This window comes from Osmerus mordax, chromosome 23 (genome assembly GCF_038355195.1).
Source record: "Osmerus mordax isolate fOsmMor3 chromosome 23, fOsmMor3.pri, whole genome shotgun sequence".
NCBI classification, from domain to species: domain Eukaryota; kingdom Metazoa; phylum Chordata; class Actinopteri; order Osmeriformes; family Osmeridae; genus Osmerus; species Osmerus mordax.
This window is the reverse complement of record NC_090072.1, coordinates 8307662-8331415: the sequence shown is the minus strand read 5'-3', so window position 1 is coordinate 8331415 and position 23754 is coordinate 8307662. Positions and strand designations below refer to the sequence as shown.

At 40.6% G+C, this 23754-nt stretch overlaps 5 protein-coding genes across 7 annotated transcripts; 4 read left to right on the top strand and 1 right to left on the bottom strand.

The window, feature by feature from the left end:
• Positions 1–1435: 1435 nt before the first annotated feature.
• On the top strand, positions 1436–5747 carry fis1 (fission, mitochondrial 1). The gene is made up of 5 exons (XM_067261548.1): positions 1436–1485; positions 2079–2211; positions 2569–2645; positions 4175–4280; positions 4732–5747. The coding sequence occupies exons 1-5, from the start codon at positions 1441–1443 to the stop codon at positions 4830–4832; spliced, it is 462 nt and encodes a 153-aa protein (XP_067117649.1). The 5' UTR covers positions 1436–1440; the 3' UTR covers positions 4833–5747.
• Positions 5748–8669: 2922 nt separating this feature from the next.
• On the top strand, positions 8670–10817 carry cldn15a (claudin 15a). Its single transcript, XM_067261534.1, has 5 exons — positions 8670–9066; positions 9326–9490; positions 9616–9697; positions 9836–9943; positions 10099–10817. Exons 1-5 carry the CDS (start codon positions 8850–8852, stop codon positions 10187–10189), a joined length of 663 nt encoding a protein of 220 aa, XP_067117635.1. The 5' UTR covers positions 8670–8849; the 3' UTR covers positions 10190–10817.
• A 199-nt stretch (positions 10818–11016) lies between these two features.
• Positions 11017–17753, top strand: dnajc3b (DnaJ (Hsp40) homolog, subfamily C, member 3b). Of its 2 annotated transcripts, none has more exons than XM_067261603.1 (12): positions 11017–11500; positions 11874–11984; positions 12425–12549; positions 12731–12805; positions 13160–13297; positions 13980–14161; positions 14433–14552; positions 14733–14838; positions 15594–15714; positions 15800–15932; positions 16367–16515; positions 16690–17753. In XM_067261603.1, the coding sequence occupies exons 1-12, from the start codon at positions 11410–11412 to the stop codon at positions 16842–16844; spliced, it is 1506 nt and encodes a 501-aa protein (XP_067117704.1). In that variant the 5' UTR covers positions 11017–11409; the 3' UTR covers positions 16845–17753. The 2 variants fall into 2 exon arrangements, with proteins under 2 accessions (XP_067117704.1, XP_067117703.1); XM_067261602.1 differs by having other exon boundaries at positions 13154–13297.
• Positions 17754–18370: 617 nt separating this feature from the next.
• Positions 18371–19968, bottom strand: naa38 (N-alpha-acetyltransferase 38, NatC auxiliary subunit). Of its 2 annotated transcripts, none has more exons than XM_067261604.1 (3): positions 19870–19968; positions 19143–19320; positions 18371–18909 (listed from the first exon to the last, which is right to left on the bottom strand). In XM_067261604.1, exons 1-3 carry the CDS (start codon positions 19906–19908, stop codon positions 18785–18787), a joined length of 342 nt encoding a protein of 113 aa, XP_067117705.1. In that variant the 5' UTR covers positions 19909–19968; the 3' UTR covers positions 18371–18784. The 2 variants fall into 2 exon arrangements, with proteins under 2 accessions (XP_067117705.1, XP_067117707.1); XM_067261606.1 differs by having other exon boundaries at positions 19143–19317; positions 19870–19933.
• Positions 19969–20330: 362 nt separating this feature from the next.
• On the top strand, positions 20331–22510 carry cyb5d1 (cytochrome b5 domain containing 1). Its single transcript, XM_067261807.1, has 4 exons — positions 20331–20451; positions 20585–20661; positions 20775–20993; positions 22220–22510. Exons 1-4 carry the CDS (start codon positions 20331–20333, stop codon positions 22448–22450), a joined length of 648 nt encoding a protein of 215 aa, XP_067117908.1. The 3' UTR covers positions 22451–22510.
• The last annotated feature ends 1244 nt before the right edge of the window (positions 22511–23754 follow it).

Genomic DNA, 23754 nt, shown 5'->3' with positions numbered 1-23754 from the left:
ATAGGATAGAATAAAGCACACTCTTCACCTTGGCCTTAATCCATGCTAAATATAAATGTTAAGATGGTTATGTATCTTGACACCTGCAGTTTTGTGATAATTTCTTTCCTTCCTTGCATTTGCCAAATCCCGTTTTATACAGACGACGCTAAAATCAATGAGCTGGTTTCCAAATGCTTGCAAGCTCGGGATATGGCGTATTGCCCCTACAGTAGGTTCCCTGTCGGTGCTGCAATATTGACGGTAGACGGCGCAATAGTAACAGGTAAACAGTGGTTTCCGAGTTATATTATGGCATCAAAGTAAAGTAACATAACCACTGTGCTTTATCTGTATTGTAACAGGTTGTAATGTTGAAAATGCCTCATATGGGCTCACAGTGTGCGCAGAGCGAACAGCAATACAAAGAGCAATAGTAGAGGGACACAGACAATTCACAGCCATTGCAGTTACATGGTGAGATGACATTTGAGAACAAAAACGTTTAGCGTAAATGTACATAAAACGGGGACATATTCTCAATTAGCCGACTAATTGAATATTTTTCTCCCTCTCTCCTTCTCCCCCCCCCCCCTCTCTCTGTAGCGACATCAAAGATAGTTTTGTTGGGCCGTGTGGAGCTTGTCGACAGGTTCTTTTGGAGGTTAGATCAACGTTCAAAACTTCACCTGTACTCAAGTCTGATAACCACGTGCTTGTATCTTTCTAGCTTTAAACTGTCAAATTGTATGTTGACTGTGACATAAAGGTTTTATTATTTATCATAACAGGTTTGTAGTTAGGCCTACATAGCTGCGTAAAATGTCATTGTCATGCCTAGTAACTCTCTCTCCCCCCCCTCTCTCTCTCTCTCTCTCTCTCTCTCTCTCTCTCTCTCTCACACACACACACACACACACACACACACACACACACACACACACACACACACACACACAGTTTGGAACAGACTGGGTTATCTACTTGACAAAGCCAGATGGATCCTACAAAGAAACAACCCTCAAAGAACTGTTACCCCTTGCTTTTTCCCCAGCCCACTTAGCCAAGAACTGACCTAGTAACTGTAGCTAGGCTAGATACATTTATGCAAAACAGACTTTTCAAACGTAATACTACCACAACATTCTGTAGTTGTCCATCATATCTGAATACGGCTAGATAGCTGATGATCCTTAGTATAGATACATGTATCTCAGTTATTTGACTTATTTCAACATGGAGTCATTTTTGTTCGTATGTAAGATTATTTTGCGCAAAAGAAAACTGAATTTTGTTCTATGTCTCAAATCATTAAAGAAAGTATGTATATCTGACTGTGACACATCACAATTTCATCATGTGGTAAAATCGTAGCCTAGTTGTGTGTAGCCTTGTTCCTGATTGGGTATTTACGATATTTCGTCAACAAAGTGGGTGTTTCCCTGTTAAATTTCCGGAAACATGGAGGCTGTTGTGAGTGATCTGGTAGCCTCCGAGGACCTTTTGGTAAGTTTATATTATTGTCAAGTCTTCAATTTTATAAAAGGAAGTGTGTTATGTTTAAACATAATGGGAATTAATATAAGGATCTTCTCTCACTGTAATCTTCTTGTAGAAGACGACGTGATACAATTTTTAGCCAAGGCTAAGCTATCTAGTTTAGCTATCTGACGTAATGTAATGCCATGAGACAGAAACGGGTACAAACGACACATTAATCGTTTGTTTGTGTTCAAACCTGTCTGTGTTGTAGCCATCACAATCAATATTATAATTCAAGAATACGTTTATCAGACAATCATTGCCTATGATGTATTGAGATAGATTATATCTCTAGCTAAACAATGCACTATGTATATAATGTTATTAGCATAGGCTAAAACTAGTTCACTGGTGTGTATACTCGGTACTGTAGTACAGTACACTACAGTATGCTATGCTCCACTACAATATATTATACTGTTCAACTACGTAATTACAGTAAAGTATACTGTTGATCTATACAGTGAAATTGTGTGTGTTATCCCAAATTTGTGTCACCCCAGTCTCAATCAGGGGAGCCGTAGTAAATCCTCACATTTTCCTTCTTTAAATCTCAGAAATTCGAGAAGAAGTACAACAGTGAGCTGTTGAAAGGCTCTGTGTCCAGAGAGACAAAGTTTGAGTATGCATGGTGTCTGATACGAAGCAAGTACTCAGCTGACATCAAGAAAGGAATTGTGCTGTTGGAGGGTGAGTGTGCTCAAATTCTAAACTAAATAATCAGGCTACTGCTATACATAAAGCCAGTATGACGAGAGCTCCCTCTTCCTGTGGTCTCATAAGCCACTTGTGTGATGTCAACACATCTCTCTTGACCATTACTTTAGCCTAAATCAATTTGCCATACTATAAATAATAATCAACTCTGTCATGGAATATTTGTGTGGAAGAAATAATTAATTCTGTGGCCTTGGATTATAGTCTTTCACGGAGTAAAATGAATGCATCACATCGTTAAGACCCATCATGGTTACTTTCAGATAGGCTTCTATAACAATCTGTAACCTGCTATGTTGTGTATTAAGAGTTTCTTCATGTGTTTTCCAGAGCTGGTTCAAAAGGGATCGAAGGATGATTCCAGAGACTTTCTGTTCTACCTAGCTGTAGCCAACTATAGACTGAAGGTAAAGATCATTGTGTGAACCATTTTAGACAGTGGCCTTCTGTGTCAGTCCTGCAGACGTTATTGACAGTAGCCCCTTGACATAGTCTGTTCATGGTGGGAATGTTGCACCTTTTTGCCGCCTCGTAGTTCTGTATCAAAGATATGAACACGGAACAGGCGGTCATTGTTTTGCCATTTTCTGCTTCAGTCTGCCTCTATTGGGGAATGGACTCAGAGATTACGCAATTTGGATATTACTATTTTCTATATACTGTATATATATATTTTTTTGTTTTGTATTTGGCCTTTGTCTTTACCAATCTATGTTACCTCTTCGTACAATTTACAGTGTTGACATTTACAGACCGTAGTGTGTTGTACTTGCCTCTCCTGTTCCATAAAGGCCGCTCAAAAAGCTGGACTTAAAGTCCCAAACCAGACTTGAATGAGTTTAATTAGTCAAGCGGGGCTAAAGCGGTTCCATAAAGGCCAATTTCAGCTCACGCACTCCTACTCATTTAAGTCAGATTTAAGTAGTCAAGCTATTTGCGAGTGCACCCTATTCTTAAGCAGCCCGAGAGGTAAAACATGGATCATACAATCCACCTCGGCAAAAAGCAATGCACACGCCACGTGAGTTCTTCCAGAAAGAACGTTCCCTTTAAGCTGTGTACTATGACAGCTCCCTCATCCACCGCTTCATCAAAATAAAATGACACGCCATCATTGATGTGAACAATAGGCTACGTAGGTCGAGGACCTTTTTTAGACCTTTACTTCATTGATAAAAAAAACTGAACAGACCTCTAAACACATCTAAATTGACTTTTTTTGACATTGCTTTAAATAAATAGCCTACTATTAATCAATAAATTATCCAATAGCCTAACTTTTTAACATGGTTTTTGTGTCAGGAAAATGGAGGATAGATGTATGCATTTAGGTTTGTTTTGCAATTGTAGTGTAGCTACTGTTAACAATTATATAGCTAGGATAGTTATACTTGGATAATTTAGATTGAGATATAGGGCTATGCCTGATGCATAAACATTTGAAATCACAAACTACCATATAGCCATACGTTTAACGTGGCTATAGTGTGTATCAAATCATTGTTCATCATTGTTTAATGCATTAGGCTAAATGTTGTAGGCTATTTAAGTTGATTTTCTATAAATGTAGCCTGCATATTGAACTGATGAGAATAAGAAAATGAGAATGTACGTGGTAAATCATCGGTTTCCCGTTGGGTCAGTGTTACAGGAACATCTGGTTAAGCAACAACACGGTCTAAGCCTGACAATCAGCCTGCCCCGGACCAGGCTAGTTTCGAAGCATAAGTTACCATAGTAACTGAGTTCAAACTACATTGAGCTAGCTTTATGGAACCGAATGAATTAGAAATGAGTCAGACTAACTGACATAAGTCTGGCTTATTCGGTAAACTCGCTTTATGGAACAGGCCTCAGTTGTTCATCATCTTCAGTTATTGTAAAATGTTCTTTCTTTCTCCTTATGTGTTGTTCCATTTCCCTCTGTCCACCTCAGGAGTATGAGAAGGCCCTGAAGTACATCCGAACCCTTCTAAAGAATGAACCTGGTAACAAACAGGCTATAGAGCTGGAAAAGCTCATAGACAAGGCCTTGAAGAAAGGTGAGGAGGGAACTCACATACAGCTATATTCCAATTGTTGCCGTACGCAATGAAACTGGATGTGTCAGAAATTTAAAACGTAACTGGGGACAGGGTCATTTTAATAGTGACATAGTTGTAACTTCTTTGTAAAAACAGAATCGCTATAGCTTCATGACCATGTCTATCAAGTTAAATTAGAACAAGATTGACAGAGAGCTAGGATGTTTTCACATCTATAATTTCTTCCCTAATAATTGGTGTGTCTAAATTGTGTTTATATTCTGCAGACATAACATACCAACTTTTATTTGGACATTGTCAATTGACAATGTTCTATAAGTCACTCAATAGGTAAAGTGAGGGAAGTTATTTAGGCACTTTGCCCTTTGATTTAGGTGGATTTGCAGTATACTTTAAGCCAAAGGAATCAGACATGTATGATGGCTGAAAATGCTTTGTTTTCACTCAGATGGCCTGGTCGGCATGGCAATCGTTGGAGGAATTGGCCTAGGGGTGGCCGGATTAGCTGGCCTCATCGGATTGGCTGTGTCCAAGGGTGCCAAGTCCTAACAAGGAGGGATGGAGGGTCGTGGCAGTGCTAATACACCCCTTCAAGATAGACTCATTCTCTGACTCTACTTAACCAACTCAAACCGGAGTTTGAAGTGGCTGGCTATACTGAATCCCAAGGAAAGCCCTTGATACCGAAAATGAATATTGTTTTGGGGAATAATGTTTTGGACTAAGTTCTGACAATGGCACGCAAACTATAAGGGTTTTTCAAAGATGGCCTTGAATTAACTTTTTTCATATTTTAACTGAAGTTTAGATTTAAAGTAAATTTAAACATTGTTGTATTCATATTGTACTTGTAAATAAAATTGAAATGTGTCTTTCTGCTTAATTAATGACCTTTCACGATCTCCATCTGTGTGTACGTTAGCATGCACCTGAGAAATTCCACTTTCTTGTTAGCATGGTAGCATGTGGGGTTTTGTATTTATTCATGAAGGTGACATTTTATTTTCTTTGTTGTTGTCACGGCCTGTTTTTGTTTAATGCAGAGAATAGGATTTGAGGGAAGTGTTTTAGGTTCAGAGGTACTTGTTGTATCTTTAAGGAATTTAGTCAAAGTCAGCAGTTACTGTACTGTATATTCTTACATTGAGGTATTTTGCCAAAGTTTTGGTTCAACTGTTTTGTCATGAGGGGGGTGTCCTTTGGAAATGGGCTGGCTTTGGGCATGATGACATGAAATTGTTATGCTTAAAGCAACAACAAAAAAACTGCCTTGAATGTAGGGATGTTTTATAATTATTATTTCCCTGACTAAAGTTGATTTGTTTTTCCTACAAAATGCAGTACACCTTCAAAATGCAGAACAAAGTCTCACCTCCTAATAGAACTAATCATCAGGATTTGGAACATCCAATTTTCTAACCGTAAATACTATGATATTGGTTTGGATTGTTAATAAAAATTGCTCACTACAAGCAATGTCTTGTTGAATTGTTTTTTTTATTTACATTTCATCCAATGTCTCAAAGGTGCACTTGTATCACAGAACATCACATTGTTATTTTTTGACGGTAGTGGTAAATGATGAACGTGTGGCAATTTCAAGGACAAACTGTAGATAAGTGTTGCATAGAAGTTTCCCACTTGTATGTTGGAGTGAACAATATATAATCATCAAAGACTAGCTAGGAGAATAGCTTCTATTGATCGTTCAAAGTCCTGTCTGTAGGACCCACCTACCCAACTTAACCATTGTTTTTCATGTTATGTTGTCTGGGAAATACTTTTGTGCACTGCATTTGTATAGCTATATAATGTCATATAATGTGTAAGAACCATGTCTGTGTTTGAGTCCTTATCTGAATTATGTGGTCATATAACGTTTTAGAACAAACGTGCCCTAGTCTGCAAGGATGTTTTCTAACCCTGTATGACTTAGGTATGGCTCTGTTTGAATACTCTTTGAGTGTATCCTGTAATTTCTCCATTCTTCCTTGCATTGGTCTAATCTCTAAAAGGAGCAATGAACGAAGTATGAATTTAATGAGCCTTGGAAGAGCAGTATTGAAACGGGGCTTGAGTGAGTACACATGATGGTTTTACAATGGAACATTATGGCTAACATTAGTAATGTGGCCTTATCAGTTAGGTGGGATGTTACACATTAACTATCTGACATGACCGAAACTCCTCATGACAAAGCATTTGTCGCATAAAAAACAACTTGAATTTGTCGTAGATTAGGGCCTAAGGGATAGTCCCTGTTTCACAAGAGAAATTCTGACTTGTCACAATTCCATGAGAAGTTCCTGTAAAACAAACCAAAATAACTAGATAGATACATATATGTTCTGATTTACAACACAGTGACCCCATTGACGTCTGATGGATAACCAAGTAAGAGTAAACCCACTAGCTATCTTTTGGCTGCTTGATTATAATACAACTTTTTCCTCATTCAGTTTATCTGAAACTAATGTGGTCCAGTTTCAAAGGAGGGGGGGTTCTGTTAGCCATAAGGATGCAGTCTTTTTACTATTTACATTTAGTCATTTTTTTTTTTGCAGACGCTCTTATCTATGATATGATTATGAAACTATTAAACATTTAGAGTATGCCTCATGACTAATCCATTGGTTACAGTCTAGACTGTTGTATTGTGAAATGTATTTCAGTTATTACACTGACTAAACATTTAACATACATGCCAATGATGAACATAGTTTATCTTCTAAGCTTCAGTGTATACGTAGCAGCCTAAGTCAATGTAAAGAAATAGGTCAAGCCCGTCTAGAGCTGGGGTACTGCTTTAACAATCACTATTGCACAGTCCTCTCGATATATATATATATATATGTACTTTACCTAGAGAGATTAATGGTATGTTTCACTTTTATATGCGTCACATGTAAAACCATGTACACTTTAGTTTTTCTCATTAAAAGACTAATTACGTTCCGTCCCAACACTAAAACTCAAAGTAACTGTTGCAGAGAGCTGTAAAATGGTCTTTGGCAAACAGGTCAGTCATAAAATATAATGTTTATAGCATTGCAGGATCCGTTCTTGGTTTCGGAGGTAGTCAGGTGCCAAACAGCCAGTGTTGCTTCTCATAATAGCTTAAGGTGTATACATAAACTTGACAGCATAAAGAGGATTTTCTCCTTAACTCCTTAAAAACATTGACATAAAGATGGGAGCTATGGAATATGAATAGTCTGTTTGATGGTGTGACATTTTCTTACAATGCTATCTAAACAGTTGTCAATAATTAATCATTATTATTTTAATAGAACACATTGAGCTTTTCATGTTTTGGGGAGCAATTGTTCTCATCTAAGCCAGTACCCTTCATAATAGTTTGGCCTACTTACCATAAAAGATCCGCCTCTCACTTCCTTGATAAAACATTAAGCCCAAAAGGGTGCAGCACCTGTGGCTTGAGATTTATTGATTCACCCTGTGTGCACTAGATCAATTGGAAGGGCCTCCTCTTGACCCCAACACAAATGGATTTCAAAACCCCCCAAACAAAACAATTATTATGTGGATACCTATAGACTTATGGAGGGCCCCCCTTATGTAAAAGCCTGGGCTTGTGTCACATGACCTTTGAGCTGTCATTTATTGAATGGGTCCAAAACTATGAATCTTTCAAGTATAATGTTTTGAAATAGTGTGTGCCAGGCTAGATAAGAAATAAAACTGTAAAAGTAAAAGCCCTTCACAAAATAAAAACCAGGAGTCAGATGTCAAGTAAAAAGATTGTTAAGCATTCACATATTTCGGACCGTATAGGATCTATTCTTTTTCAACTTCATTAGCTTCCTGTTCATTATCATGTCCATAATAAGATTTTGTTGCTAACTTAATTAATTAAGGAACTCTAATTAAGGATCTCTTTACCACTGAATATCCGCCAGTTGGATTCTAGTTCCCAGTATAAAAAACAAAGATTAAAACATATCTGTTTAGAAACGCTTTTACTGATCTTATTTAATGATCTGTATTTTTTATTTATTTGTATTGTATGTTTGTGTTTAATTCATATGTTTTTATGCTGTAAGGGGTCCTTGAGCGCCTTGAAAGCCACCTATATATAAAAACAATTAAGGTATTATTATTATGTGCGCTTTAAAATGCACAAGCATTAATCTTTTATTTTGAAAAAGCTCTGTAAAAGATTTGTCCAACTGACATGGAAGAAAACGGCAATAAATGATGCAGGGTGTAAGGTGACCATGAGGTGACCATTGGACTCTGCTGATAAACACCTGTTCAGTCTCAGGGTGTAAAATGCAAAAGAGAGAGAAAAAGAGGGAGGGGTGGAGAAAGATAGAGGGACCAGGTATGATCGATCATTTGGCATAGCTGGGGCTGTTCAGTCTTTCATTGGTAACCAGACACAATTGTAACCAAGCAGGGGACACAGAAACTTGCCAGTCTTTAACTATCAGATTGATTCATTTTACAATTTGATACTTACATTGCAGAATTAATTGAAATCAGAGGATATATAAAGTGTTTCATTCTTTTTCATTCTGAAAAACTAAATCACCAGGAGGAAGAATGGATCCTATTGTGGAAGTCGTAGCTCTGCTTCTGGGTTTTTTAGGGTGGGTGATGGTTGGGATATGTTTAACCAACCGTTATTGGAAGGTCTCCACCGTTGATGGGAACGTCATCACTACCTCCACCATCTACGAGAACTTATGGATGTCCTGTGCCACAGACTCCACAGGAGTCCACAACTGTCGCGAGTTCCCGTCTCTGCTTGCCTTAAATGGTATGACCACCACATGAAACCAAGAAAATATAGCCTGCCTTCCCTATAGCCTCATATTAAATTATTGTTATCTGACTTAAGCCTACAGTGTGTTTTGAAAACTGTTTGGGTTTTTTCATTTTTAGTTTGATCAAAAAGTTCATCATGATTATTCATCAACTTATTTTGAGGTTGGAGTTTGAGTATGGCTCCTAATGACAAAAAAGTATGAATAAGCTATTTTAACTGTTGATTTTGTTATTTTTAATGCTCTCATCAGGTTATGTCCAGGCATCTCGAGCCCTGATGATAGCTGCAATTGTCTGTGGGACAATTGGCCTTCTGGCGGCCATGATAGGAATCCAGTGCTGTAAGGCTGCAGAAGCAAACGAGGTTCTCAAGGGAAGAATTGCTGGTATTGGGGGTGTATTCTTCCTACTTCAAGGTAATATTCGGAATAACTGAATTTCAAAATCTGATGAGATAACAATGATAAATAAATATTGACCACATTGATAATGCTATTGATGGGTTGAAAATAATTAATTCCTCTCTCTCACTCTCAAAAAGGCCTTTGCACGATGGTTTCCGTGTCATGGTACGCCTTCAACATCACCCAGGACTTCTTTGATCCATTCTATCCTGGGACAAAGTGAGTGAGATCTGGTCAGGGTTGTGGTTCACTACTGCCCTCTACTGTACAGACATATTACACGTACGTTCTTCTAGGTGAATGTACATGTAAGTGTGTGTGTGTGTGTATCACTGTATATATGTGTGTGTGTTACAGGTATGAGATAGGAGAAGGCCTATACATTGGCTGGTGCTCTGCAGTGCTTGCCATAGCTGGAGGAGCGTGTCTCACATGCTCCTGCAAAATGTCCACAGAAGAGAAACAGTGAGTGCACAGCGTGCATGCGTATGCGTGTTTGCACGTACGTGCACGTGTGGGTCTGTGTGTTTGTCCAAAAAAACGATACAAAGAGTTGGGTTATCATATGAGTGTTTGATATGTAATTCGTCTTCCTCTCACCCTCTTCTCATCAATATTAGCTCCTACCAGCCCAGAGGCACTATGTATTCTGGGCCTGCGCCAACACGGAGTCAAGCTGCCAGCACCTATGGCAGAAATGCGTATGTGTGAGGATCTTGTGGGTCACCTTCATCCATCACAATCTAAATCAATCTAACCGAACACATGGAAGCAGTTTTCCCAAACACAGATGAGGCTAAGTGGTACCCTCATTGCAGAAGCTCCTTTGAGGATTGATTTAGGTCTGGGACAACAACCTATAACATTTGTTGAACTATGGGATATAAAGCTTCATGCTTTGTACCAATCACCTGTCAAATGTTTTTGTAGAACTTGGATTTGAGGATGTATGGCGAATAGATTCATTTAAAATACTTGATAGAAGTATTTTCGTTTTTCCAGGTAGTAAAGTAAATCGAGCAGTCTTATGCTTTTTGTTTCTGTTTCTTCATATAATTTTGTCCGCCTATCCATTGTACCTGGGTAAATGTATTCCATGAAATCATATTATTTGTTGATCTGTTGATGTACAAAACTTCTAGAAGTTTCAAAGGGGAAGGTCAAAAGCAGCAGATTCCGACTTTTCCCACTGTCGAATAGGCATATATATATATAGTATGTGTATGTTTTTTGTATGTTTTGTTTGGAATGTACAGTTGTAAAGATGTAAGAGAAGAGTGGATTTAATGTTTTTGTTTTTTTTACAAATCCGCACAATAAAATGATTTGTTAAAAATAATTGTTCAAAGCAGTCGGGGCATTGATAATTCTGAAATCATGTTTTGTAGCCCATATATATATCTATGTATGTTGTAGCCTACTCTTCCGTGGTGACACCATTATGAGAGTTGTCCCAAAGCTAAAATAGTTCGTCCAATCAGAGCGCACCACGTTTGTAGGCAAACACGGATATGTTTTAGCCACTCGCTGAACAGAAATGTAGGGCAGATGAAACTGAAAGAAGGAGGGGGCGAACATGGGATAGGGTGATGTTTCCCTTTTGAAAGCTCAAAGTTAACAGCTGAAGATATTCAATGTCATGCCACGTAGAGAAAGTCTAAAATGTTTCTCTAGTTTTGTAGACTCTCACTGATCAATCATTGTTCTGCGTACTTGACAAACAAATCAAAGGAACCTCAAGGCGGCGGGGTATAGTTTCACTCGGAATTTATTCCAAACCGGACAATAAATATGCTATCGTAGCTGCAAAGATTTAAGGATAACGATGGAGACTCAATGAATAATATCAATGTTTCAGTGATCTTGGTTATTATTTACAATTAAGTCATATCAGAGACGTGAAATATATAGAGTTCACAGGTGTGAGTTGAATGAATATGGAATCCGGCCGGCGGAAAGGTCTCAGCAGTATCCTGTCTTCCTTGTCGCTTCTCTGTGTTATTCTGGACCTCCAGTTGGATGGTAAGGAAAGAGATAAGAAGCGGTTGGATGTAGATAGGGATGGTATATTTTTCACACCCTCAAGAGAACACTAGCTATGTATTTACCTTGGGTTGTCATCGTGAAAGCAGGTGTCTAGCTGTGCCTTCTTGTAACCTTTAACATAGCAACATTGCTAGCTTTGATGCACACACCGTCCTGGGAAAAGCTTCTAATAGTTGCATATTTTACAACAAATGTCCCCCATATGCTATCTCTTATATTGCTAACAAAAAGTTTCTGTGATCGTTTAATTACATACGTGACTTGTTAAGGTGAGAATATCCATATTCATAAAATGTGGATGTTCTCTGCATTGGTTTACTGGCGTGGCTCATATAGTGTTGTATTTCAGGTGTCTTGGGAGCCACTCATGTAGAGATTGAGCAGCACTTGGAGATGGGCCGTAAGCTGTTGGCAGCTGGTCAACTGGCGGAGGCTCTATCCCACTACCACTCTGCCGTGGGTAAGGTTACCAGTCATCTTTAAACAGCTAGACGTCTTTAGCCTTCTTTCTGCATGTGTGTCTGTCAGTGCACAGCCTTCATACTTCAGTGCCCTCAAGTTAAGGAGCTATTGATAGATTACTTGTACACAATTCAGTTTTTAAACGACATATTCATACACTTAAGAGTAATTATTAAAAAAAAGTATATATATTATGTCAGGGAAGTATGATAATGTATTGTGGGAGTCAGGTGGTTGAGCAGTTAGGGAAGCGGGCTAGTAATCTGAAGGTTGCCAGTTCGATTCCCGGCCGTGCCAAATGACGTTGTGTCCTTGGGCAAGGCACTTCACCCTACTTGCCTCGGGGAGAATGTCCCTGTACTTAATGTAAGTCACTCTGAATAAGAGCGTCTGCTAAATGATTAAATGTAATGTATTGTACCTTGTGTGTTCTCTCAGAGGGGGACTCCAAGAACTACCTAACTTATTACAAGAGGGCAGCTGTGTTCCTGGCCATGGGGAAGTCCAAGTCTGCCCTGCCAGACCTGACCAGGGCCATCCAGCTCAAACCAGACTTCCTGGCTGTGAGTTTCCACAACCTTCCTTGGAAATCCCTTTCTTTTGATTTTAAGTCCCGTCAATTTGATGGCATCTACAGGGATATACAGCAAGGAGGTTGTGGTTATTTTCTCTCTCTTGCCCCTCTCTACACACCTGCTAATCTCTCATTCTCTCTGCCCCCTTTCTCTCTTGTGATGTTACCAGGCCAGATTACAGAGGGGGAATATCCTCCTGAAACAGGGAAACACCCAAGAGGCTAAGGAGGACTTCCAGGCAGTTGTAAGTAATGTCTAGTAGATATTACACAGCTGTCAATAAAAACATCAGCTTCACAATCACCCAATGAGCCAATCAAACGTATTTGTATAGCCCTTTTTACAAGCAATGTCACAGAGGGCTTCACAAATGCCCATAGAACTGCCCCTCAACCAACCTAAACCCTCAAGGAAAATCTCACAGCAATCTATTCAGCAATCTGCAGCAATCTACTCCAATTGGTTGCACAGTAGCACTGTGTGTAGCTAAAAGGCCAAGAGAAGGACACGGGACAATACATTTGCCTTGTTATGCCCTTCAAAACGTCTTTGGACAAGTGACATCTCAAGTTTCCTTCCGTGTCTGCGTCAGCTGCAGCGCTCCCCTGACCAGGAGGAGGCGCAGGACCAGCTCCTGAGAGCCAACGAGCTGGAGGAGCTGAGGGAGGAGGCGCACGCTGCACACCACAGAGGAGACTACAGCACCACCATCAGTGTGCTGGACAGAGTCATCGAGGTACAGGCTGTGGGAGCTAGTCAGGGGGCCTGGTCATGGACGCTGGGTTAGCTCTACTGCAGGGCCTAGCTTATAGGCCTGGGCATAAACGTAGACTTGGCTCAGGAACAGTGTAGTTATTCAACCTGGGGATTAAGGTGATCACCACAGGTTCTCCTGGGCTTGGTCATACTAGAATCAAAATTAGCATTAGTGGCTAAGTACCGGTATGTGTACACATACAAGGAATTTGACTCCGGTTTTTACATTGCTCTTAATGTACTGACACAGAAATGGACAAGTTAAAAAACAAGTGCAAGAAGGCTGAGCACCATTGGCACTTATTTGCTTTTCACAATGTATGCTTCATGTTTTGGCTACCCGCAATGTTTTTGGGGCTATCTTGTTGTTTATGATCATTGACCTAAGCACTTTTTGTAAAGCTCTTTCTTGTAAGTCGCTTTGGATAAACGCTTCTGCTAAATGAATACATGTCAATTTAAATGAGCAAAAGTAATATTCTCTGCATACAGGTCAAGCGGTAGACAATACAAATATGCTAAGGAAATACATATGGAATGAATGGATAGCGTGTAGGATTTAAATTGTGACAGTGCATGGGGCCGAAAATGGGGCAAGAAACCGTATACATGGGGTATGTTGTTCCGTAATTGGAACTGACAGGTGAGTTTTTCCTCCTCAGCTGTCCTCATGGGACCCTGACATGAGGGAGCTCCGAGCGGAATGCTACATCCGGCTTGGAGAACCTCGGAAGGCCATCCAGGACCTCACGCCCACGGCACGGTTACGGAATGACAACCGCGCAGCCTTCTTGAAGCTTAGCACGCTCCACTACAGCCTCGGGGAGCACCACGAGTCACTCAAGTACGATTCCTCGGAAAGTTGGCAGGGCAAAATTTGCTTACCAAATGTTTTTTTACATGACAAATTCATGTCAAAACCTTTTGAGATGAAGTTGTGGTGTTCACTCTTTTAGCGTTATAGGGCTTTTTAGTCCCCTGGGTATAATACACAAATCACACATCCCCGTCTCTTCTCTCTCTTTATTTCTTTCAATTTATTTTCTCTGATGTCTCTTAATCTCTCCCCCCCCCCACCCTCTTCTCTTTTCTCCCCTCTCTCTTTCTGTGTCCAGCCATGTACGGGAGTGTCTGAAGCTGGACCAGGACGATAAGGAGTGCTTCTCTCACTACAAACTGGTGAAGAAGCTGAGCAAGCAGCTGGACGTGGCTGAAGAGCTCATCCATGAGCAAAGGTGATTTCCTCCCCCTCACTCATATAAGCATGTAGGGCTTTGTTTACAATGTAACAGGATGTTCCTGAAAAGACGTCAGATTTTATATTTGCATGCTGTGTCTCCTTTGTAATTGGCATACATTATGTCTTGGAGAATTTGAATTTTATTATAATTATCTATTAAAAAAAAATGTTTAAGGTATCAAGACGCGATTGACAAGTATGAGTCAGTGATGAGGACTGAGCCTAATGTACCCTTCTACACAAACTTGGCCAAGGAGAGAATCTGCTACAGCCTTGTCAAGGTGAGTTACTAGTGTTTACACTGTGAAACGTCAAATAGTTATGAGTTAGAGCTTTGCCTCTTGAATTTCATATTGATTGCTACATTTCATATTAATAAATGAGCAAAGCATGTTCAGGCAGGGCAGCGCGCGCCATATCACCCATCGCCATGTTCTTAGCCCATGGGCTTAGCTCGATAGGCGGCGCTATAAAGTCGCACACATACACGCATCCTCTGTGGGAGTCAGGTGGCTGAGCGGTGAGGGAATCGGGTTAGTAATCCGAAGGTTGCCAGTTCGATTCCCGGTCATGCCAACTGATGTTGTGTCCTTGGGCAAGGCACTTCACCCTGCTTGCCTCGGGGGAATGTCCCTGTACTTACTGTAAGTCGCTCTGGATAAGAGCGTCTGCTAAATGACTAAATGTAAATGTAATCCTCGATTACCTTTGTGTTCTGCGCTGCTGCCACCCACCACCATCCCCTTCTCCCCCATGTGGTCTGTCTGTTCTCCCCGTGGGGGATTTAACTTGTTGCTCCCTTGTGGCCTCATGTCATGCATGCTGCAGTGAAGGCAGGGAGCATTTCCCCATGTACATCCATTCCGCCAATGTTAAACCTATTTTTCATGTATATGAATAAATGGTGAAATCAATCACGTGAGTGTCTTGACTGCACCGTAGTTCTTTCCTCAACAGTGGAAATTGTATTTCATAGTTTATAAACCAGCTCTTCTCCTGTACATTCAGCCTACAACATTTATTCCATTCTGTATAGAACAAAATGGCACGTCAGGCGATAGATGTGTGCTCCGAAGCCCACCAGAGAGACCCCCGCAACGTCAACATTCTCAGAGACCGGGCCGAGGCCTTCATCATGAACCAGGACTATGAGAAAGGTAATGACACTCCACACGTTCAAAAGTTTGAATCAGTGTAAACGATGAGTCATACTTACCTTTTTATATCTTATGTTTCTCTCAGCGGTGGAGGACTACCAAGAGGCGAGGGAGTTTGATGGAGACAACAATGAGATCAGGGAAGGTCTGGAGCGGGCCCAGAAACTCCTCAAACTCTCACGGAAGAGAGACTACTATAAGATTCTAGGCGTCAATAGGTATTGAAACTAGATTCTGTGGTAGTATGACATTAAGCATGCACTCGGGCCCCTTGGCTTTGTGCTGCCTTCGGGTCACATGACTCAAAGGTTCATAACGAACCATCGTTGTGTTTACCCAATACAAAAACAAAACAAAATTTTCTTTTAACCTTCGCAATGTGGGGGATCTGAGACAGCCCAACGGTTAAAAGAAAATGCTTCACTTTGTTTTTGTATGCGGTAAAGTTGTCGCAATACGACGGTGGGTCACAACGACTGATGGGTCAGAATGACCCGAAGATGACACAAGGGTTTAGGGAATTCATTGATGGATTTGATCATTCTTAAATTATATTTTTATTTGATTCTTCATATTTCACTTCAAACCTAGTGGGTACATGTCAGGAAGGTAACAAACCTATCAACTCATGTATTGTTATGTTGTTCCTTAGGAATGCCAACAAACAGGAAGTCATCAAGGCGTACAGGAAGCTGGCCCAACAGTGGCACCCTGACAACTTCCAGTCAGAATCCGACAAGAAAGAGGCAGAGAAGAAGTTTATCGACATTGCCTCGGCCAAAGAGGTCCTCACCGACCCAGGTACTGCACTAACTTACATTCAAATCACACTAATAACTTCTGAAATTGTGGATCCAATGGTGAATTTAACAATTGCTTAACACTCAACTTAAACACGTTGGCCAGGATTTTCGTATTTTAGGAGAATATGGACTGCTATTCTGTGACTTATCATTCGTCCGTTCCCATGTGCAGAAATGCGCCAGAAGTTCGATGCGGGCGAGGACCCCTTGGATCCCGAGAGCCAGCAGGGGGGAGGCGGTGGGGGCCAGGGGGGCCAGGGCTGGCCCTTCCACTTTAACCCCTTTGAGTCTGGTGGCAACTACCACTTCAAATTCCAGTACAACTAGTGTTGATTTAATATATGAACAACAACAGGGGAGGAGACATAGTAGGACAACAAACCGGAATGAATCAAAGGTCTGATGAACAACCAATGGAGGAACTCTGGAAAGACCCAGGGGATGTGCTCCAGGTAAGATATAGGATTTTGTGGGTAACTGAGGACTGGAAGAACATGTCTTGGTGTTGGACGACTATGTGGCCAAAGGCCAAGTTGTATGAAGAAAAAATGTCCCACCGACAATGCTACATGGACTGAAATGACGAGTGCTTGACAGTTCAAGACTGAAGAGTGAAAGTCCTGCATTGATGCCCTGTTCAGTCATCAAAACAGACTTGGGAGTTTCCTCAAATGCTTCATAGCGCCAAACTCCTCTTTATTTCATAGACGGGACTCGAGAGGATTCTGGTGTTATTCTGCATTTGGCACCCTGTCTCCAGGTTGTTGGAGCCTTCGTTGCAGCTCTTACCTTCCAAATCCGTTTTGTTTGGGATGTCTGCACTTGCTTTGTTTGTGCCATGTTTCACCCTTCCCTTTTAATGAGGTTTCTTATGTTAGACTTGTATGCAATTCCTTTTCTTCAGTCTGGTACAATATTCAGAGCCGTTGGGTTATTTTAAAGGAGACGTGATTGTCCTTTTTACATAGATAAGGTGGTATAGTTCTGTTTTATCTGTAAAGCTCTAAATATAGCACCTAACTGAATAGGCACTCTTCCACAGGCTTATTGAAAGCATGTATGGTGCAGGAGTGCGATGTTTGCATTACTCTTGTTTGCATTCATTTCAAAGCACATCTTTGAAAACTAGCACTTTCTTTTCATTTTTTTTTTAAACCACTCCAAATCTTGCTCACACTCCTCGTGTTACTAAAAATGTCCCCAGCAACTCAATGCCCTTCAAGGCAAAAGTGATAAGTTGTGACTTGAGTCATTTCTGTGGAGATCAACTCTACTCTACGTTGTGACTGAGCTTTAAAAAGCTATAAAAAAAAAAAGATGGGATAACATTTTTGTTTTTTGGTTTGCTTCATACTTCCAACGATAAGGTGACTTTTGGAATGTACTTTAAATATTTAGTACAAAGAGTATTCAGGATATTTTACATTTGTGTTTAAAACTGTAAAATGTTATTGACGTTACTGACATTGCTCAATTATGTCATCAAAGTCGAGCAGAAGACAGCCATGGATGGAGCTTTCTCTTCGGTTTGTTTTTAGGGATTATTTTTGTCTAGTTGACAGTTTTAATTTGCCAAACAGAATAATCTGAAATTGCTCTCCGGTGTGTATTAAAATACAAATGAACAGTGAATATTCATAAACCAGATGTTTTCAATGGGAAGATTAAACGCAGATAGTTTTGGATCCTGGGCAGGGAGACTACCACTGTTTTTCCACAGTGGGCATCGTTCATTTGTGTCCCTCAGCCTTTAACGTGATGAACATGAAGGTGTTGTATGTTATGGTGTATCAGTTGTATGACAATGACACAACATATGCAGCCAACAAAAAAAACATCTCAATCAGACAAGCTCAAATACCACCATGTATTTTTTTTATCACTCTTGGTATTAAAACAGCCTTACCACACAACACAAACACCCAGCCCTGGATGAGTCCTAGCCTCTCTTTGGGTACACACAGGATACTTCATAATCATATCAACTTAACACACTCCCACATAAACACACAAGCATACTTTAATGTCCAGAGGTCACAAGGTGTGTCATGTTAGACTTATCAACACATGTTCCTGATCAAACATTGACCCACAGAACAACCGGAATCCATGGCACTGACATGGGAGAACTGCATCTTCAGTTAAGTTGCCTAGAGTCCTCCATGTTATAAGTCTGTATTCTTAGGGATGAACCATACCTAGCCAGGCTGTTGATTGCTTGGCTAGGTTAGTCACATGCTAATATTCCCCAGGTTCGGTGAGATCCTTCAGTGGCTAGGCCCCAGTCCCTGGGTGTCGATCAAACTGTCTGACTCCACCTCAATGGAGACCACATGGTGACCCGGGATCATGGCCAAGCCTAAGACTCTAGGTTCCCCCTGGGAAAAAGAGTCTGTATAGGACACAAACTGAATAATTAAAAACATGACTGCTGGAAAAATGGTCATGTACAAAAATGATGAGATGCTTGAAGCTGAAAAATACTAGTTGCTATTCCGAGGTTTAGGAGTTTACGTGTTTAACAATGTGGTTGTTAGGTACTTTGTATGTACTGCAGGGAGACTAAAGTTTAGTGAGCTTAGAATATCTAATTATAGACGACCGATCTATATTTCGGTTACCTACCTGTAGATTTGAGGAACTCCTGCGCAGACCCCAGGATGACGTTGCAGTCCCTGTCGGTGCACAGGAACAGTCCCACCAGCGTCCGGCCGTCTGTCATTCTGATCTTCATGTTCTTATTTAGCAAACTCTCCAGCTTCTGTCTTGCCCGAGATGAGGACGAAAGCAGGCCACCCGGCTGCTAGACATGGGGAATTAAAGTTATGTAATTGACTAGTAAGATACTTCAGTGTCTTACCCTTGTGTCTGTCTTTGAAAACAAATTAAGTCCTAATGGCACGCGTTATGTCTACTAATACTGATCAATACTGGTGGAAAACTAGTTTGTACTATAACATGTCATCCATTTTTTTTACCTACCGTAGACTAGTTTTATATGAAGTAAAGAAAATATTTAAATGACTGCAAACCTTGTGTTATAGCATTGACTTTGACAACTTCGCAACTTGGATGATTCATTGCAACAAACGAGTCGATTCATAAAATTATATTTGATCTCAGACCAAGGCTCTATCAGCATCAAGCTATTGAAACAAAAAATCGAATATCGTGTAGACTAACAGTAGCCTAGCTAGGCTAAACTCTTAGCTTGCCTAGCTGACTGACAGCTTGCTTGACCACAAAATTGCCAGGGAGGGATACAGTCCTTCATTTTATTATACATTAAAAATAAAAACATTTTCTTGCAATAAGGGCAAAGACTAGGCATAAATAAATGTGTCACCCTTACTTGCATTGCTGGACCATTTTCTTCAATCATCGTTGCCATTCTACAGTACTACTATAATTTCTTGACTTGAATATGTCTGGAGGAATCATTTAATTGACGGACCCACAGGAAATAAATACTTTTAGAAACGCACTGCATTGTGGCGCTTGTAGTATACTAGCCAGAACATTGTCAACCAGCACATTTCAATAAAACATAATTTTGCAATAATTTGTAACTATATAAAAACACTACGTGTCTCGATGGAATTCCAATATTTTGTGACAAGATTAGTAGACCTAAAATGATTTGCATACGAGTCTGCAACGACGCGACCATGGTAACCATAGTAACGAAAATGTTTTGTAGTGTGCGCTAATGATGTAGCAAGTAGGCTACGTTTTCAAAGTAGGTTACTTTGTAAACATTTTTAATTGTCTTTTCTTTACAGTAGGTTAAAATATTTTTGCATTCTGTCAAATATGCGAAGACCAAAATACTTCACCCCAAATGAGGTGTCACTTCACAACACTCCAGCAGACTTGTGGGTCTCATACCTGGGCAAAGTGTACAATTTGACACCGTTGCCGAATGAGTTAAAAGGTAAATTATACACAACAATGTATAAGATAACATGGTGTTTACTTTGAATAACAAGGTGTTAACTGATAATGATAGAATGAGACTTAGATCATTTAGTGTAGCTGTTATAATCGGCCTTTTTTTGTGTTATCAGGTGATATGCTTTTAAAGCCTATCATTGAGTGTGCAGGAAAGGACATCAGCCATTGGTTTGACCCCAAAACAAAAGATGTAAGTGGTTTTAATACAATTGGAATGACTCACATGATAACATTGCAATTTAATTCCATGTTATTTTAAAATATGAGATATTGAATAAAGAATGCCCTCTTTCACTTTCTCAGATCCTTACCCATATCGACCCACTGTCTGGCTGTGTGAAGTACTACACCCCTAGGGGGCGCTTTGTGCATGTGCCGCCTCCATGCCCTCGCACTGACTGGGCCAATGACTTTGGTCGACCATGGTGGAGGGATACGCGCTATGAAGTGGGACTGCTTTCTGTCAAGACCAGATGGATACGCATCATCAACACCCTGACTTCTCAAGAACAAGGACTGGAGGTAAGGCATCCTTACTGTACAGTCTGTAGATGTCTATAGGCTAAATACTATGGGTAATGAGTGGATGATTATACATGATGACATCAAACTGCACATGAACATCCTTGTCACGTAGACCTGCATTATATGCTTGGGCAACATAACTGTATCCTGATGTCCTCTTGTCTACCCTCTAAATCCCTCATTAGATAGCTCCATGTCTAATCTACTCAATTATGCAGTGTTATGTCCAGCCGGCTGGCGCTGTTACACACAGACACATGGGTCTGACTGAAACACAGGTGCTGGTGTCTCCCTCTGTGTCACTGCATAAAATGTGGGTTAGCGCACCCACGGTGCTCTCAGGGGAGGCAAGTTTTCCCTCTCATCCTCCACATGATCCCTTCCTCAGGGACACAAGCTGAAGAGAGCAGCACAGTGGTGCAGTGTGTCAAGCCCCGGGGCATAGAAATGAGCCTTGCCTGCTTTCACACATTTCTCCCCTACAACACGCACACTCACGCGCTCTCGGCTGTCCTCTCCAGTGTGAGGGAAGATAGGTGTACCTTGCCAACCACTCCATCTGGCACCAGTTGCCTTCTCGTGGGCCAAAGGCTTAGTGGGCTCTACATTCACATAGACGGACTCACATATGCTCTCTCTCTCTCTCTCTCTCTCTCTCTCTCTCTCTCTCTCTCTCTCTCTCTCTCTCTCTCTCTCTCTCTCTCTCTCTCTCTCTCTCTCACACACACACACACACACACACGCATAACAGAGCATGCTATTGTGCAGAGAGACACTATTCATTTCTGTCTCACATACTCCTTCACATATGTTTCTCTCCTCCTTCTGTCTCCCTTCCCCTGCCTGTACTCATGCCTTTCTGTTTCTCTTTAGAGGTTCCTGGCAAGTGTGCCAGCTGGACTGGGCATACATTGATTTCTTCTTTCTCTTTTGTCAATTCTGAAACTCCCAGTTCGATCATTTAAACTCCTGTTGCAAACAATTTGTTCCCTGTAAAAAGAAATCCCTGTACACTGTGCAGTATTTCCATTTGAGTGGCATCAGGTCATAAACGTTATGTGTAAATGAAACATATCATAGACATAAGTTATGGGTGTGAACCCTTTTACTGTAAATCTACTGAGATAGATTATCCTCAGGAGCAGAGGAGATTCATGCATCTCAAGGGAGTTCTGCCCATCTGGAAAGTACTGGAACTTACTCCGCTTCTCCCCATTGGCCAGGTGTGTTCTGAGGAAACCTTGAATGAGATTCTTCAGCGCTATCTCCGCTACAACATGCATGCAGCCAGCTACACGTGGAAACACAACGGTGTCAATCTGGACATGAGCAAGACCCTGAGTGAGAATGACATCGTCGACGAGGATGAGGAGTTCTACAGTGGTCGCATGGACCGTGACCACTTCTCCCAGTCGATCTGTCTCTACTTCAACGATGACCTCACCGAACTTTGACCATTAAAACGGTGGGGATATTGCAATGTGGTTGGGGTGTGTTCGAGCAGGGAGTGTAATAAACGTACATGTAGAATAATACCACGTAATTATTGTGTGGTATATTTGTGTTGAAACATTATTTCAGTAGGCTACTAGAAAGTAAAAAAAAATGGTGGCCAAACATTTACTATGCACTACATTCTATTTAGTTTCTTTTTGTACTTCAGTTTTCTACATTAGGTCTAGAATGAATAAATAATTCAATAATAGTCTGCCATAAAGCCATTTGAAACCACACAGTTACCATGGAGATTACAGAATAAATATGATTATCAGCAGCACTTCCTTTTAACAGCACCGTTGTGAGACTGTTATGTGTATCCTGTACAGAATGTGAAAAACACCAAATCGGTAGTGTGCTCTGTAACAATAGAAGAAACTGGAGAAGCTTTCAATGTTCACCTTTAGATAACATTGTTCATTTATTGTTCATCTCTTTTCAATTATGAATGCACAATGAGGTCTAATATTTTCCTGTAAAATGTTAATGTAGAATGCAAAATCCTTTTGACAAAACAACAGTTCCTGGAGAAGACTACCACTGGGCTATTTCAAGTGAGAGACCTGGGGATTCCCATGGCCTTACTGCCACCCAGTTGAGAGTAGCTTCTTGTGAAAAGTGCAAAATATTGTTCCAATGAATAATTCTATCTTCTTTCATTTGAACTGAATTCTCCAAATCCAGAATCATACCATAAATGTGCTTTGGGTTTGTATATGAAGGTGCAGTCGATATAAATACAGTTTGCATGTTGCATTGTTTTTATCCTCACCACAAGTGGTTAATTTTTAAGCAATACAATCTGATGTAAGTCTGGGCATGGCTGCGGCAGATTTTCCCAACCCCCTCTCATTCCCTCCCCAGCTCACACAACCCTACAGCTCCAAAATAATTTCATACCATGGTGGGGGCCTTTAAGAATATTAAGGTGGCCATATTTGATAGATTTGTGTCGCGTACTGCATTGCAGAAAGCCAGAGCCAAAGGCATGTCCTTTTTAATAAGGCAGTTGTATCAAGTCTAGCTTGCTGACTTATCGAGGGGGAGCAACTGAAAAGAAACAATGTAACATGGTACACCCCCTTGATTGTAACAATGTGAATGTTTTTGAGGAGGGAGGGGAGTGAGAAGAAAGAGAGAGGGAGAGAGAGTTAGAGTCAGAGAGGGAGAGCAGGAGGAGGGGGGGCGTTCTGAAATAATATAGTCAGCCATTTTTTATGTAAGGGGATTTTTCTTATTGGGGGGGTTGTTAAAAAATAAA